The following is a 14,699-nucleotide window of genomic DNA, read 5'->3' as shown; positions in this document are numbered from 1 at the left end:
ATGATGCGCAGGCAATATTGAATGAAATATATGATTAATCATCATGTATTGTTCCCATATAGCAAGCAACTTTGCAAAGAGACTCCCCAGCTTTCAGACTCATGTATTTAGTTAGCTCGACCGAGCAACATATATATATGAACATCATGATGATGCACGTGATGATGTATTACTAGAGATGTGGCCCATGCATGATCAGATTATGCCTTAAGGACATCACAAATGAATAAAACATAAAAAAAGAAAAATAGTGCGTATAGAAAAATATTGGTTTTCGACGATCCAATTTTCTCTTAATTAATCATGACCTTTTATGCGCAAACCAGCTGGTTGGACCAAAGGGAAGTCAGCGACATGTTCCGCTGGCTTATGTCCGTCCCTTTGAAAACAAACCCCAGCTTTCAGCCTTTCACCATAGATCAGTTGCTCTACTTTTGACTGGGGAACGGCCTGGATTTTCTTCTTAATTAATTTATATCTTGCTTTAATTAGGAAAGCTGGCCATGCCTCTTAGACAAAATCATTGCCTAACACAACTGTACGCGGTTGTTATTCACTTACTTGTTAGTCTTCCCTCAAGCCGTTCATATCCTCTTTTTCGCCTTTTTCTAGAGCCTTTTGCATTAAAATATGACTCCTAGCTATTTAAAAGAATAATTTAAGAATATCCAATGATCCCTTGTATATTAATTATGGAAAAATCTGATTGTAAGTAATTCTGCGTACCAATACACGCACTCATTTAATGTGATTAGTCAGAAAGTCAGAATTTAATGAAAATTAGACCAATTTAAATTTTGAATATGAAAATAACAGTATTGATACACAAATTAGTACATGAATATTTTGTACATAGCAAAACTCATTAATTATAGAGCGAAACATGCATGTGCCCATTTGATGAGAAAGAGAACGAATTAATTGGTCACAAATTTATATTTTATGGCAATTAAAATATTATATATATTTGAAAACATACATTTCAATACGCTGACATGAAATAATTTAATTAATTTTCTAAAAAAGTTAAATTATTAAATTTTCTTGTAAATCAAATATATAATTATATCATGTCCTTAGTGTGAAGATTGAGTGGTCGGTCATCTACACCATCCACACCAACTTACAAGTAAGACTCTAATTAAATGATTACCCAAAATTAAAAATAAAAGTTGGTATTTATAGAAGAGGCTTTGAATTGGTCATGCAAGCCCTACATATCTATCATAGTACCGCTCTTTAATTTCATGATGAATAATGTTATAAATCATATTTTCATTTCACTTTCATTTTACTACATAAAACATGACATTTTTAGTACTATTAGATATTCATTTTTATTTAATGAAAACTCAAAGGTTAATGGGGTATATATCATCTCCTCATGGTAGAGTAAGTGTAGGATCATGATGGTTATATAGTTTGTAGAATTTTCTTTTCGTAATTTTATGTATTCTCTTCTTTTCATGGTTGTCTATATATAGAAGACTCTCTTTACTGGATTTGACTTTGCGAATACACCAACTTGAAACTAAAATTCAAAAATCAGACGCCTAGATGCTGTTCCAAAATTGCTTAATTGTTTTCTAATTTTTCAATATCATCTTACACTTTGGTCGATCGCCGTACACAAAGGAAATAAAAGAATCAGTGTTTTTTTCATTTACCATTAAATTAATTTGGGGTTGAGATTATCCATAAAAAAATACCTCCTCAAACTCCATGTTCCATATGTCAAAAGATTTCACAAAAAACTTTAATACAAAAGTAATTTGCGAAAGGTTCTTTAGACTTTCCTTTGAATTGAAGTCCACATGAGACCAAAAATTAGCGGCTCGAAATAAACTGAGTCAAGGAATTACAACTATGTCATCATGGCAAAACCTCTTTAATTGTTCTTTTGCAAGCGCGCAGTACTTGAAATTCAAGCCCATCCCCACTGAAAATGTGGTAATGATCCTCACACATGATATAAATACTCTTTGATCACATTCCCCTGTCGGTCATCTTTTTCAAGGTTTCTAGGAATTGGGTCTTAAAAAGCTCACCTTTGGTTCTTCCTTGTGGGGTTCTCAACCCATTAGAAGAATATGGATCTAGTCATGGTGTGTAAGCCAATACAATGAAAGGTTGTAGTCAACCAGCTTTTAAGGAGATATGGGGTCTTTGTCAACTTTTTCTCTTGGGTGGATTTGACCCATATTAACCATAAGCCCCTTGAATTCATCCCAAAAACAATGCTTTTTTACTTGGAATGTAAGACTATCGTTGTGCAAAGCCTGCCACTTGGGATAATAGTCACTCTTGTTCTTCCTTCTTTTGTCCATTTAATCAGGTAAAATAACCTAAGAAAGACACAGAAAGATGGATCCTCTGAGGTGACCATTCTTGTCATGATTCAACTCGCAATCTAGAGTCAATGCAACCAAATGGCATTTAGATGTCAGAAAAGGAGTACTTTGGTTTCCAGCACTCTTGTCGTGTCAATTAACATACATACATTGTGGCCCTTTTGTGAATAAATGCCATTCCTTTTTCTTTATGCAGATGCCACAGGGCCATCCCTCAGAGTCAACTTGGAGACATTATGATTATGGCCGGGTTATGAGAAATACAATTAAAAAAAAAATTAAATAACTCCAATCTAGGCAAATGACCACCTCAAGCATTGGACAACTTGACCAAAGAACCAAAAAAACAAACAGTTATGTGGAATAGTTTTAGACCACATGATTTGAACCACTGATGGTAAGAACATATATAAAGACTACTACATGCTCTAAATTCCTGTCATTATAATTCAGATAGAAAATTCTAGGATATCTTGATTATGGTTGATAATTTTTTACACTATTTTTTAAATTCTACTTGAAATTAATTTATTAAAATTGAGTATAACCCGTTTAATTAAATGGGTCAAGTTCGAGTAGACATTTTTTACACTATTTTTGTACAACTCGTCAAACAGACCTTAACTCAAAATGAGATTAGCACTTGGTCAAGATTGACTCGTAAGGGACCCAAATTTCGCAAAATGATCTGAACTTGACACGACAATACCAATTGTTAGGCCTAGTACTTATTCCTCATTATAATTTGGTTGGTGGGAACTCCCCAAGTCGGAACGGAGACCCAGGGATTGGCAATAAAGAACGGCAAAAAATGATCGGTACTGTGCTAAGGGATTCATGATGGCACTCTTAGATGCTGTTTACCTGCGCGCAAGACTTTCCTTCAATTTGGTTTGCATATCTCCATCTTCTAGCTAGGCATATGCACTGATCATGTCAGCCTTTCTTCCTCAAGATGATGAAAGGTAAATTCTGAAAGCACTAGAAAGATAAAAGATGTCATTCACGTTGCTTCAACAATATTGCAATCTTATGGACTCATCTCATATAATTATGCTCAAATATTTATCTTGTGTAAATTTTTAATACTAGCAATAATATATAATCTTAAAAATTATAGCTTCTATGTCAAGGCCGATAAGCAATACGCAGCTTTACTGATTCATATATATACACTCAGATACATGCTGATGGAATTATATATCCATTAATTAATATCTTACAGAAAACTCATTTGTCATGAAAGGATCCATTTTACACGTATAATATGTTTCTTGAATGTCCTTTCGGGCCACATTTGTCGGTGTTTCCTGAATTGAATTGCATTGTATTGCACCCAATCATTGCACGTGCACACTCACTGCATCCGCATGGGATTACCACTTGATGACTATGATTTTATATTTGTAGTTAGGTTTCGAAATTCATTGCCAAACGATGCTGTTTTCGTCTAATTATGGAGCCAAGTAATAGTACTATATACTTTATTTCTACTGCAAGTTTTTGTTAGAGCTTTCAAACTATGGAGTCTGGACCATCCTTAGAGTGTGGATAGCTGGATTTAGCTGGTGTAATTTGAAAGGGTTAGCAAAAATTTAAGACCTCAGACCACCCTCACTAAGCTAGCTAGCTGCTACGTACCCAACCTATGTATTAAAATTCTGTAAATAAATAATACTTTTCCAGCTTGGTTTAAAGGCATCTGAAATCACAACCATTCATTACCCGTATACATATTGCTACTATTAACGACCAGGGTCTAAGATAGAATCATTCCAGAAGGGCTGGAGCGCTTCTGCTAATTCAATGGCATGCAGGATAGATAGATATCGGTTTGGTTCCACTAAGATATCTTTTATGTGTACCACTTGAATTGGTCTGGAATGAGTGGCATGTTATGGGAGCCAAGCAAGCTCGCCAAGAAGAAAGAAAAGGGACAACATCTTTTGGGAAAATATTCCTGGTCCTCGATGCTTTTCTATTGTTTGTATGATGCAGGCGTGAGTGAGTGTCAAAACCCTGAGAAGTAGATGCAGAAAAATAAAATCAAAACTAGTTTAATAATTAATAAGTGATAGAAAACCATGAATGAAGTTAAGCCTGATTTGCATAATTATGGTAGCTTCGTTTGTGCTCCAAAGTGGGACAAACGAGAAAAAAAAGATAAGAAAAAAGAAAAAAAATGAAACGGGTGCATGCAGTAGTAGAAATGCTGGACATATAATCAATCCAAGCTAGCCTGGGTGCTCAGTGATGTCATGTGCCTTTAGCCATGACATCATATATGTCCTCTAATGTTTCCGTTCGCATATGTACGTAAATGGTTGCACATTGTTTGAGAAGTTTTTTTTTTTTGACATGCTTGGACTCTAAATGTAGTGACAGACCATTAAGAACTTCAGTTCTTAGTTACATCGACCTCTGGGATATTCCATGATCTATTGCAGTAGCGGATGTAATTAAAGTACCAAAGTGGAAATAGGTTATAAGTCTGTTAATTCTTGTTCCTAAATGATCTAAAAAAATGATTTTTTTTTTTATGTTAATTAATCCAAAAATTGAAGAGTTGACCCTTTAGTGGCAGAACTATCAAATATCGTGTCAAGGAAGGGTCAACTTTTTTATTGTGTGACACATTTATATAAAGAGTAATGATAAATATAATCTTAAGGTGTACAAACTATACACACTTCATTTGAAAAAAAGTACGGTCCACCATTAAAAAATAATTTTTTTTTTCATATAAGTCCTAAATTTACTTACTTTTTTTTTTTTTTTCAAAAAGTGTGGGCGGGGCTTGCACTTGAATATCCTAGGACTATCAATATAATTTCTCTTATGTAAATTAAAAAAGAGATTGAAAATTATAAAAACGTAACTACAAATTATTTTTTATATAAATTATCGAAGTGAAATAATTTTTCTTGTTTTTCACTCTGGATTCCATATTAGGAAACCCAATATTATATAACAAAAAATTTTGGAATCCATATTAATAAGTTTATTATTTCTTCTGATCTTAGTTTTAATTTTAATTTTAGAGAAGCCACACCCTTGAAAATAGATAATATATATAAATTAAATAAAATTTTGAGACTATAAAAAAATGAAAAGAGATATTTCTAGGTATATTGTAATTTTAAAAAATTTTAGAGACCATAGAAAGATTATAAATTTTTTAGAGTCATTATCTATATTTGTAGAATTATATATAAAATCTAAGGGTTATTTTATGATTTCAAAAAGTTTTAGAGAGTACAACGCCACAGCTATCCTCGATTCATTTATCGATTAAAAAAAGATTTAATGTTAGAGATACCACACATTTTTACAGTCTATAAAAATTCCAGTGTACCAACCATTGGTAAACAACTGCTAAATGACCTCCAATGAATGGTATGGAATCGCGGGGCAAGCCACATTAATAGAATGTCGTAAATTCAAAACTCCGCATTCACACTTTTGAGATTATCGAATTTAAATCATTTTTTCTTAAATTATCCGAGACACATTTAACTAAAAAATCTTTATCGAGAACTTGTCTAGTACTTTCAAAATAAGTCGAATTTTGTCATAAACAACTCGTACCAATAAAAGAAAACCGAACTGCTCGTGAGTGGAAGATTGAACACCGCATGCATGGGTGCGTGAGTAGGCATGCAGAGAGTGCACATAACCAGATGCGCGTGCAAAGAGAGCAGACCGGCCCAACACATAAATAAATAATTGGCTCACTCTTAGAAAACGACTTCTCAAAAAGATGTGGCACTTAGGATTTAGGAGAAGCCTACATTCAGAGGTTACGTTAACAACAGGAAGCATTCACATCTTATTGATACGGCTGCCTTGGTGGTTACCCACCAAACGTACAACTCTCCACCAATCTGCAACTCAACTACTGTGACATTGGCAACAGCCCATCATTTTCCTTGAAAAATTATCCAACCTGGAAAAATTTTCACATTAACAATTATATTCTAAGAAAACTAAAGTGGGTTAGCTTTATTTTGTCTGTTAAATTATTATGGTAAATGAGAGAGAATGAAAACAGACTAGCTGACACAAAGAACATCTCGGGAAGTGAGAAAGAGAACCACCCCCAAAGCAAAGAACTTTGGAAACCCAGAATCCAGTGTGATTCCCTTCTGTCCTCAGAACCAAAGTAAAGGAAAACAGATATCAGTGCCATTTTGCCCTATAAAATTAACACAAAAAAGCTTCAAGTTTCAGTCCTTGTACTGGAGACTGGAAACACAACCTCTCAAACAGTCCCCCGGGTCTTTCTCTCTCCTTAATTTCTCTTTTCACATTTTTAAAAATAGAGCATGACTTCATCACTAACCTGTATTTATAACTCCATGCCCACATGGGTAAAACTTTGAGAAACCCAACCCATTTTGTATGGTTTTTTTTTTTTAAACAGTCATGCCCAGAAGTTGAACTTGTATGAAAAAAGGAAAGTTTTTGCCAGAGAAGAAGAGAGAGAATAGAAGGAAGTTTTCGTAATACTGAGGTTCCAAAGCCTTGAAATTGGGGAGAGAGTGAAGTGGGTTTCTTAGAATAGTCATTAGGTGTTGGATGGAATTCCTGGGACGTGCGTCTTCATGGAGAAAACCTAGGAATAAGATTTTTGGATACAGAACAGGACAATACCAATGTACACAAAAACAAACAGATTTTGCAGAAGATACAACACAAGGGAATTTCTCAAACATGGCATCTAGCTGGTGTAAGATCTCCCCAATCATTCCCATTTTTGTGTTCCTCCTCCTTGTTTCTTCTTTGGTTTGTCCCGTCCAATCGTCGGAACACAGCGAAGAACGTGCAGCCAACCAGACTTTCCGGCCGGAGGAAGAGTTACAAAAGCTTAAATTAATAAGATCGCGTCTCAGGAAGATCAACAAGCCTGCTGTCAAGACAATTCAGGCATTTGACCCCGTCTCTAAATACGTATGTTTTACTTCCCCTGTTTCTGCACTGTTTTTGGACTAACAATGTTTGTTTTTCCCCCCGCAGAGTCCGGATGGTGATTTCATAGATTGCGTAGTGTCTCATCTTCAACCAGCTTTTGACCACCCTCTCCTTAAAGGGAAAAAACCACTGGTAATTCAACTTTACTATGACTAGAAAGAAATCAAACTTGATTTATCTTGAGTTCTCAGAATTCATATCTCAGAGCCAAGATAGTGAATTCAAAACATAAGAAGTTTGTATTTTTGGGTGAAATTGCAGTATCCTCCAGATAGACCAAAAGGCCATAACCAAATGGGGGTGGTGGAAGAAAACTTTCAGTTATGGAGCATGTCTGGCGAATCATGTCCAGAAGGAACAATTCCAGTCAGAAGAACTACAGAACAAGACATGTTAAGAGCAAGTTCTGTTCGAAGATTTGGAAGGAAACCGAGAAAATATGTTAGAAGAGACTCCAGCAGCGATGGCCATGAGGCAAGTGCTTAAAAATGATCACTACATACGGATATAGAAATCGGAAGAAACAAATATTCAAGACTTACACAAATTATCAGCCAAAAAATATTTTCTTTTTTTATACACACCTCATTTATTTATTTATCGTTCGCTGGCCCTCGTTCTAAATTACTGAATTCCCTCGTAGGCTTATTTTTTATTCTCTTAATTATTTTGCAACAATTCTCCAGAGAATTGTGAATATTACATGAATCAGAGTAGGCGAAGAAGTTGTCTGTAGCTTTTTGTTTTCAGAGTTTTACATCATTTCACCTATAAACTGTCTTGTTTGTTCCAAACACATGAACTTAACGAAGACTAAGATTACATTTCAATTTTTTTAGAAAAAAAGGGCACACACAAACACAGGATTGCATGTTATTAACGTGTAATTAATATTCAGATCGACTTTTGGGTAACAGCATGCAGTTGGGTATGTGAGTGGAGAACAGTATTATGGTGCAAAAGCTAGCATAAATGTCTGGGCGCCCCGCGTGGCTAATCAATACGAATTCAGCTTGTCGCAAATGTGGGTAATCTCAGGCTCATTTGGCGACGATCTTAACACCATTGAAGCTGGTTGGCAGGCATGTTCATTTGTCTTTCCCCATAGTACAGCTTCCTCCTTCCTCTCTCCTACAAATTCAATTCTCTCTCCTACAAATTTAATTTCTTTTTGGAATGGGCTTATTTAATTTCTTTCTTATAAGAGGTATTCATGTGATGAGTCTCCCTTTTACTACTTTTTTTGTTTTCTGAAACCTTGTGCATGCATGTTTTTGTCTTCCTTTTACCACAGCTAAACTACCTCTCATCTTCATTAATATTACAGTGTCTTTTTTTTATATTTTAGTCATGGAAGGAAGCTAGAGCTAATTCATTTACTTATTTTCTACCTGCAGGTTAGCCCAGAGCTGTACGGGGACAACTATCCTCGATTTTTTACGTACTGGACTGTAAGTATTCCCAGCACCCTTCCTTCATTAATGAATTCAAGGCTCGATCAAGCTTAATTAAGATATATAATAATTAATCTCAACGCACGTACTATGCATGCATGAAAATAACCAATTAACCACGCATTCACGTACTGATTTACAGTCGGACGCATATCAAGCAACCGGGTGTTACAATTTGTTGTGCTCAGGCTTCGTTCAGACTAACACTAAAATTGCAATTGGAGCTGCAATCTCCCCAACATCCTCCTACGAAGGTGGACAATTCGATATTAGCTTATTGGTTTGGAAGGTACGTAACTTCAACTTCCTCCATTTTTCCCATCTAATTCCATTTCTTTTTTCTTTTTCTTTTTTAAAATATCTTTAATATATATATATATATATATCATTTTCAAAGCAAGCCTTGCCATCCATTTTTATGGTCAATGAACATAAAGTTAATAATTTAAGTTTGAAGTTATAATTAGAAATGTCACAAAATTATAGAACCACAATAAACTTCCTCTCTTTAAAATAAATATCCCAAATGCCGATAATTCAAGTACCGAGTCCATCATTTTATAGGTTAATTAAAAGTTTATGCAATTTCAATTTGGGAACATATATATTGCAACGGAAAGGATTAACTGAGAAATTCAATGACTACCTCGATGTCGTCATGATCACTAATGGTAACAAACACAGAAAGAGGGAAAGAAGTAGACGGTGAGTGTTAGGATACAGTCACGACGGCTCTGAAGCAAGGGCATTGAATTGGAAGGACCGGCCAAGGGTGCTTGGCGACGAGGGTAAAGAATCTGTTAAAGGCTCATTATTGATCCAAAATCCTTACGATTGTCGGATACTAATTACGTACGTTAACTTAATTTTAATTTTTAGGATCATAATATTTCACAACGCCATTGATTCAATGGTATGCTCCCTTTATCATCATTGGTACTCCAATGGTATCCTTTCCTCTTTTGGTGGCTCTATTTATTTGTCTATATTCAACGATTTGACACTATATGTCCATACATAATATTATGAAGACATTTCAATCTAACATATAGGTAGTGATCCCCTCCATGATACAAACTCCTAACATGGTTCTGTTGGGTAAAAAACCAAGTACTGTCGAATATCCAAAAGTTCTAAAATTATTGAATAATAATTTGGTCAAATTTTTAATCTTTAAGATCGTAATTATACAATTGAAAAGTAGGGAGAGAGAGAACTAGCTAAGATCAGTTGTTCGGAGAGAATTTAGTTAAACGAAATTCAAAATGCTATATATATGTTATATTCTTGTCACACTTCTTTCTTGATATCTTAATGTGACGTTGTCCATAACCTTTGGATTAGTTTTTATGAGTTTCGGTTTCGATCAGAAGATCTCATATATGAAATGCCTTAGATTACAAAGGTTTCTACTCTAGCTAAGAATTGTTAAATAAAATTGTGTTTTATGGGAATGGAATATGAAATAAATGGCGTGGCAATCAAGTTAACGAATGAGTCACATGGGTTGGCTTTTATTTATTAAATCAATAATCGTTTCGTGTCGAATTGACTCGATTAGACCTAACATATTATTTTGTGTCGAATTTGCGAGTTATCTGAAAGATTACTAATTACTTGGGTGAGATTGGTAAAAGGTTTTCAAAGAACAAAATGGAGGATTGAACCTGGTTTTAATAAAACCCAAAGGTGGTCAGGAACATTCCGCCGGCGGGTTTGGTGCAAAGCTAAGGTTGTTTCCTTCCCCACTACTAACAACACAACCAAACGATGGTAAATTTCTCTGGTCCGTCAGATCTGAATACTTTCTCCAAAAGTCTTCCGACTTCATGGTTCAATGACCTTCACATTTTTCGAAGTCCATTGATAACCGTGGAGTGGAGGATACGACCGGCCTACATTAACATCATACACAACCTAACCAAATAATAATAACAAAGAAAAAAAAAAAAAAAAAAAAATCGGAGGAATCATACGCGCGCCACTTCCTGCTTTAGTGCATGATACGCGTGCATTCATCATTTCCCTTGCGCTTTTATGCTTTGCAGGCTGGATTCTCTTCTTTTTCAAGCAAAAGAGCTTCCTGACCTGCGCGCACGCTTTTCATTTCATATTATCGTTTTATATTCACTCCCTTATATATATATATATATATATTTGCAAACTTTTCCTTTTGATCCATGCTACTTTTCTCTGATTGCTAGCATCCATATATATTTGCACATGGATTTATATATACTTGATAAATAATGAGTATTTAGTTTGAGTGCAGAACAAGGTAGAAAAGGTTCTAAATTAAATAGCTTTTTCTTTTCTTCCTGTGTAGGATCCAAAGCATGGAAATTGGTGGCTAGAATTCGGATCCGGAGTTCTTGTCGGGTACTGGCCATCTTTCTTGTTCACTCACCTTCAGGATCATGCAAGCATGGTGCAATTTGGAGGAGAAGTTGTGAATTCTAGACCAGATGGTTTCCACACTTCAACACAAATGGGAAGTGGACATTTAGCAGGAGAAGGGTTTGGAAAAGCATCTTATTTTAGAAATTTGCAAGTTGTGGATTGGGATAATAGCTTGGTTCCATTGTCAAACCTAAGAGTCCTAGCAGACCATCCAAGTTGCTATGATATACAAGGAGGAATAAACAATGTTTGGGGGAATTATTTTTACTATGGTGGACCTGGAAGAAATGTGGAATGTCCCTAGCTAAAAGGGAATAAGGTATAGATCATGATCAGGTGGGGGAAGTTACTTTTTTTAGTTTCAGTTTTTGTTGGGGTTTTTTTTCTTTTTTTTTCTTTTTTTTTTTTTTGGGTATGATCTCTTTTTTCTTCTTATTCTTTTTACTAACTGGTGATTCATTAATTATACCACCTTTTAGGGACTTGGTGTAAATTTGGGGAAAAGAAATAGTGAAATATATATACTGGCGGGGTTTGTCATCTTCAACATTTTCTATCGTCGTAGTCTACTTGTTTAAGAAAGAGTTTTGACTTACATCCTCTTAAAAAATTTATTGTATTCTGTTTGAAAAATGAATGGATCGGATAAGAATGTTTGAGTCTTTGGATCCACCAAAACATGCTCTCTTTGTGGTTGCATTAATATTTCAATCCACTGATGAATGTAGGCCTCCGGTTTATGTTACTGTCGCAAACCTAAAATCGAGCTAGCCTAATTAGTTTATAGTCATTCATATTTTGTGGACCTAGCTAGCTGGACCCCATATAAAAAATAAAATAAATAAAAGCATCCTCGATCTGACTAAAAGATATAAAATTGGAGATAATTAATGTCATTACTACAATTAACACAAATTATAAGTAAAAGTGGTAGATTGTGTTATCTAAGAGCATTCACATCCCATTCACTATAAAATTTCTTATAATTTAATTAAAAAGTATATTTTTTAAAATTTTTTCTTAAATTTTACTCATCTTTCAAAAACCTCCTACATCTCATTCCCTATATTTTCTCTATTTTATTAAAATAACATTTCTTTATTATTTCTTTATTACATTTTTCTCTCACCTCCTTTTATAAACTTAACTACAAATAATTTTATCAATATAAAAATGGTTTGGAGACAAACAGTAGGTCCCACTGTAGCAACCTCATCCTTAAACCCCAAAATGGAGAATGGGATGGGGATGGTTTGGGATGAAATCCTTAAATATTTTCTCAAATTATAGAAAATTTGGTATTTGGGGAACCGGGGATGCTCTAAGTTGAGCAGCTAAAGAGTGAAGAATCTTGACAGAGGATTATTGCAACCCAATATATACCCTATCGCTTATCATGCATTCCTCTACGTGACTGTAATGCCTTCCAACGTGAAATTTATTTAGGAAAATGATATTATACTAAGAGGAGATGACATAAGGGATTCTCAGGCCCTATATATATATATATATATATATATATATATATATATTCGTGTGTATGTTTTAAACATAATGAAGATAAATACATAAAGGAAGTTGAAACATAAAAGAAGAAATTATGGAGATGTATTGACCAAATAGAGGAGATTAGGAATGATCAATCTAGTATGAGAATGAAGTGGATGAACAAGAAATCAATATGAGCAATTGCTATCTCTTTTCTCAATTGGTCGCGCGTATATATGTTCATAGTATCAGGGTTATTAGCCTCCTTCCTAATCTCATAATTTTTAATCTATTCCAAAGCTTTTTTAATCGATTTTGTGTAGCATTTTATTCATTTTTCTTTACAACAATCAAGCAAATTTAGGAAAGAAAGTTTGAGAAAATATTTATATAGATTTTTAGCTTTAAGACCTACTGCAACAAACTCAGAAGCAATTATCGCCCAACACATATCTAAACAAAAAATTATATACTGAATTTTTTGACAATAGTAGAATTATAATGTCGCATTTTATTCTTTACAAAAATTTATAAATTATTAATAATAAAATATCTTTACGTACCAAGTTAAAAAAAATAGTTATATTTAGAAAAATGAAACAATCTTATTCCCAATGAGCACTAGATACAAGAATCAATGGTTTAATCATTAACAACATTAGTAAACGGACAAACAAATGTGTACAAACAACAATACAATATTAAATATATCTTACATAGCATTGGCATATCTTGTATTACTATCATAGGCTTATTGGTGCTCATTGATTAAGATGAATATAGAGAGGAAGTTGAAACATAAAATAGAGGAAATTGAGACGTTCTTATTGAGGCTACTCTGCTTCTAGAATCACAGCAGCAAACAACAAGTACACAAGAAGAGTGTGACACAATGGCACTAGGAGCTCTAGTAGTGGCATGCCAGCTGTCCAAGGATCTAGAAATTTCTGTCCTAACAACCTGAAGTAATAAGAGCCATGTGATCAATTTGTGATTGATTTCTGTTATGAGAAATAACAGAAATGTCTCTATAAATATCGATACTGTTGTACAAAAGAAAGGGTGTAGAAATATACTGGAAATGTGGAATGAATATTCATTCTTCTCTCTGACATATTGTCAAACGTCTAGAGTGTGCAAATCATCTTCTTTGCTTTATTCTTCATGGTATCAGTCGCCGCACAGGACTAACGTCCATACAATTTCATTTCTCTGTTTTTCGATCCCCATGGCCCCAGAATCATCGACTGCTTCTCCTCCACCTTCTCCTCCGAGGCAACACCCATGTCCAATCCCACTCTTCCCAATGCTTCCACTCAGTTTATCATAGTAAAACTATCTATTGATAACTACCTTTTGTGGAAAGCACAGATCGTGCCATTTCTTAAAGGTCATCGGCTCTTTGACTTCGTGGATGGCTCTCACCCCATGCCTCCTCCAACAACAAATAATCGTCCCAACCCAGAACACTCTGCCTGGGTTTTACAAGATCAGCTCCTTATCTCTACAATCGATTCTTCTCTCACTGATACCGTCCTTGCCCAAGTCTTGTCCTGTTCAACTTCTCATGAAGTTTGGACTACCATTCAAAGCCTTTTCTCTGCCTAGAGCTCAGCCCACATAATGCAAACTAAGTTTCAGCTTGCTACCCTAAAAAAGGGCTCCAACTCTATCACATCTTATTTCCACAAAGCCACCTCCCTTGCCTCTATTTTGGACAACGCTGGCCAGCCTCTATCTTCTTCTAAACTTATTATCTATCTACTCTCTGGTCTGGGTAATGACTATGAGTCCTAGTGAACTCTCTCACCACTTGATCCGAACCTCTCACCACATCACAAGTTTATAGCTACCTCTTAAATCACGAGTCTAGACTTGCACATCAGACTAACTCGCTTCTTGCAGGTTCTCAACTCTCAGCAAATACGACCACTCAACAACTTTCTCAAGGCAATCAAAGCTCCTTCTCCAATCGAGGCTGTGGTGGTTTTACTCGTGGAAGACGTGGATGAGGAGGTCGCCGAGGTGGTTTCTC

General features: G+C 34.9%; 1 protein-coding gene across 1 annotated transcript; it reads left to right on the top strand.

Moving 5' to 3' along the window:
* Positions 1-6,406: 6,406 nt before the first annotated feature.
* Positions 6,407-11,846, top strand: LOC122312534. Its single transcript, XM_043127176.1, has 7 exons — positions 6,407-7,277; positions 7,368-7,454; positions 7,584-7,796; positions 8,240-8,404; positions 8,720-8,773; positions 8,919-9,065; positions 11,103-11,846. The coding sequence occupies exons 1-7, from the start codon at positions 6,930-6,932 to the stop codon at positions 11,478-11,480; spliced, it is 1,392 nt and encodes a 463-aa protein (XP_042983110.1). The 5' UTR covers positions 6,407-6,929; the 3' UTR covers positions 11,481-11,846.
* Positions 11,847-14,699: the final 2,853 nt, after the last annotated feature.

This window comes from Carya illinoinensis, chromosome 6 (assembly GCF_018687715.1).
Source record: "Carya illinoinensis cultivar Pawnee chromosome 6, C.illinoinensisPawnee_v1, whole genome shotgun sequence".
Taxonomy (NCBI): Eukaryota; Viridiplantae; Streptophyta; class Magnoliopsida; order Fagales; family Juglandaceae; genus Carya; species Carya illinoinensis.
Note: the sequence above shows the minus strand (reverse complement) of the source record. Positions and strands in the feature narration are given on the sequence as shown.

What these genes read in the sequence shown, in the direction of transcription:
- LOC122312534 (XM_043127176.1), top strand. Translation starts at nt 6,930, where the DNA reads ATGGAATTCCTGGGACGTGCGTCTTCATGGAGAAAACCTAGGAATAAG. An exon ending in CTGCTGTCAAGACAATTCAG is followed by an intron (nt 7,278 to 7,367) that starts GCATTTGACCCC and finishes TTCCCCCCGCAG; the next exon opens with AGTCCGGATGGTGATTTCAT. An exon ending in TTAAAGGGAAAAAACCACTG is followed by an intron (nt 7,455 to 7,583) that starts GTAATTCAACTT and finishes GTGAAATTGCAG; the next exon opens with TATCCTCCAGATAGACCAAA.